General features: G+C 57.5%; 1 protein-coding gene and 1 long non-coding RNA gene across 2 annotated transcripts in view; one reads left to right on the top strand and one right to left on the bottom strand.

Annotated features, from left to right (window-relative positions):
* Positions 1-1920, bottom strand: part of CNRIP1 (cannabinoid receptor interacting protein 1) — a 6485-nt gene extending 4565 nt beyond the window's left edge. The window contains exons 1-2 of the mRNA XM_009642165.2: positions 1712-1920; positions 846-990 (exon numbers count right to left, since the gene is read on the bottom strand). Of these exons, the coding sequence (XP_009640460.1) occupies positions 846-990; positions 1712-1890 (324 nt within the window). The 5' untranslated portion in view covers positions 1891-1920. The remainder of the gene's footprint in view (positions 1-845; positions 991-1711) is intronic.
* The window catches only part of LOC118452628, a 42045-nt gene that overhangs the window by 35304 nt on the left and 4558 nt on the right, over positions 1-2183 (top strand). The window lies entirely within an intron of this gene.

The following is a 2183-nucleotide window of genomic DNA, read 5'->3' as shown; positions in this document are numbered from 1 at the left end:
ATTTTAATTAGGAGAGGGAAATAAACCAAACAACCAAACCAAAGCCAGAACAAAACAAATCTCCCTCTGCACCCAGAACATACCATGCAAAGAGCGCTGTGGAAATCTGCCTGCTGCTCTACCTGTCTTCTGTCAGCTCTGCTGCCTTACAGGCTTGAGGTTTTGTCATCTCACTTTGGGGCATATACAGATTCTGGCCCTTGGAGCTTCTGTTTAAGGTTGGGGTGAGGAGTCTCTTGAATAAGAACTTAGGTTTGTGGAGGTGGGGATAATGTGATAATGGAAGCATATGGGGAAAGAAAGGGAGAGGACAGCCTTTGGGGGAGGGGGAATTTCTCATGCATGTTTTCAGCTTCTGGCAGGTCCTTTGGCATCCTGCAGATGACAGGTGGAAGGGGAGAGTAGTCACCCCTTGTGCTTGGGGCATGCTGGCAGTGCTGGTAGGCAAAAGGAGGGTGCCTGTATGCGAAGGGCTTGGGACTGGATTCCTAGCCAAGGACCTTGGTGGGAGTTGCCTGAAGCCTGTAATGTGCCCTGCAGAAAAGTTGAGAAGTTCAGCTCCTATTTCTTTCTCCTGCAGCCTGCGAAAGAGTTATGTGAAACTCTAGAAATCCTACTGCTACTCCCTGGCCCTTGCTGCTCTCTTGGCTTCCCTGTGGGAAGCAGGGCTTGTGTTTTCCAGCTGTGCTCTGACCAGCAGTCTCACTGATGCAAAGCGGAGAGGAGTGTGGCAGCTGTGATCAGATTTTGCCCTGGAATATTTCACCTCTGTAACTCCCTTTCTGGGAGTCACCCCCCTGCTGCCCTCCTTTGTCTTCCCATGCCAGCCTCGGAGAGCCACATACCTGCATGTTGACCTGGATGGGCTGTCTCTCCCCACTCTTGGTATGTGGTACCCCTTCTGTGTCATAGATCCCTGTGTAAGAGGCCACTTGTGCGTCCCTTGATTTCTCTTCCAGTGGGACATTGACGCCCCCAATGCCCATTGTCCTGCAAAGAGACAGGACCCAGCTTTTCAGCAGCCCTGCAGGTCCCCTTCCCTGGCAGCTTGGAGCCAGCATGTGGGCTGGCAGCCTCTGTGCTGGGGGATGCTTCAGGGATTTTAGCAGACCTGCAGGTGCTGCTGACTCACTGGGGCTCCTGAAAAATACCGGGGCTCTGTGGTCACCTAGGTAAGGTGTAGAAAGGAAAGGCAGGAGGGATCTGATCTCGAGGAGCTGGGGAGAGGTTAGTCAAATCCCTTCTCCAGGGCCGCCTCTCCACCCCAGAGCCCGTTCCCCATCTGCATCCTCCCTGGTCCCGGTTCCACTTTGCAGTGCCGCAGCAGCAGGGCTTGGGCACGGTACATCCCTGACGAGCAGGGCTGGAGGGGCCTCTTCCCTCTGCCTCCAGGGCAAACTGAGGGGAAGGAGGGGGAAAAGGAGCTGGGCTTGAAAGAGCTCCGGGAGAAGGTGGGGAGGGAGAGGGAAGGAAGCAACTGCAAAACGCGGCCTCTGTCCCCAGCCAGCCAGGCAAGGCTCTGGAACGGCTGTGGCCAGGGACCTGGAAACGGGGCCACCAAAGCAAAAGGGCAGGGAGAGAGAAATCACGGAAAACCCCGTGCTGTCAGCCTGCCAGGAAAAAAAGAATATTAAACATCTAAAAATAAAGCAGGGGGGAAATGGAGGGGGAGGGCCGGGGGAGCCGCCCCGGGCCGGGAGGCTGCACTTACGTGGCCTGGACGGTGCCGGGCCGGAGGGCCACCTCGATCTTGTACTTGGCCCCGGTCAGCAGCTTGATGGTGCGGTTCTGGCCGAAGCGCTGCCCGTCCACCTTGAAATACACCGCCCCGTCGTTGGGCTGGATTTTGAGGGAGACGCTGATTTTCACGAGGCCGGGGATGTCGCCCATCGCTTGTCGCCGGGGCGGGGGGCTGCAGGCTCTGCGCTCGTCTCGCCCCCTCCGCGGAAGGCGGCTGGCCGGGAGAGGAGAGCGAGGCTGCGAGGGAGAGGAAGAGGAGGAGGGAGGAGGAAGAGGAGGGGCTGCCGGATCCCAGCCAGCCCAGCCCTTCCCAAAAGCAGCGGATGATATATTTGTTTTTTCCCTCCCCCTAATCGTGGCGCATCATCTGGGCGGCGGATGCTTCACCCCCCTCCCCCCCGCCCCATCTCCCGGTTTGAGGGACCTTTGCAGCTGCTCAGATT

The sequence above is a fragment of the Egretta garzetta genome, unplaced genomic scaffold (genome assembly GCF_000687185.1).
Source record: "Egretta garzetta isolate BGI_Z169 unplaced genomic scaffold, ASM68718v1 scaffold457, whole genome shotgun sequence".
Classification (NCBI taxonomy): Eukaryota; Metazoa; Chordata; class Aves; order Pelecaniformes; family Ardeidae; genus Egretta; species Egretta garzetta.
Note: the sequence above shows the minus strand (reverse complement) of the source record. Positions and strands in the feature narration are given on the sequence as shown.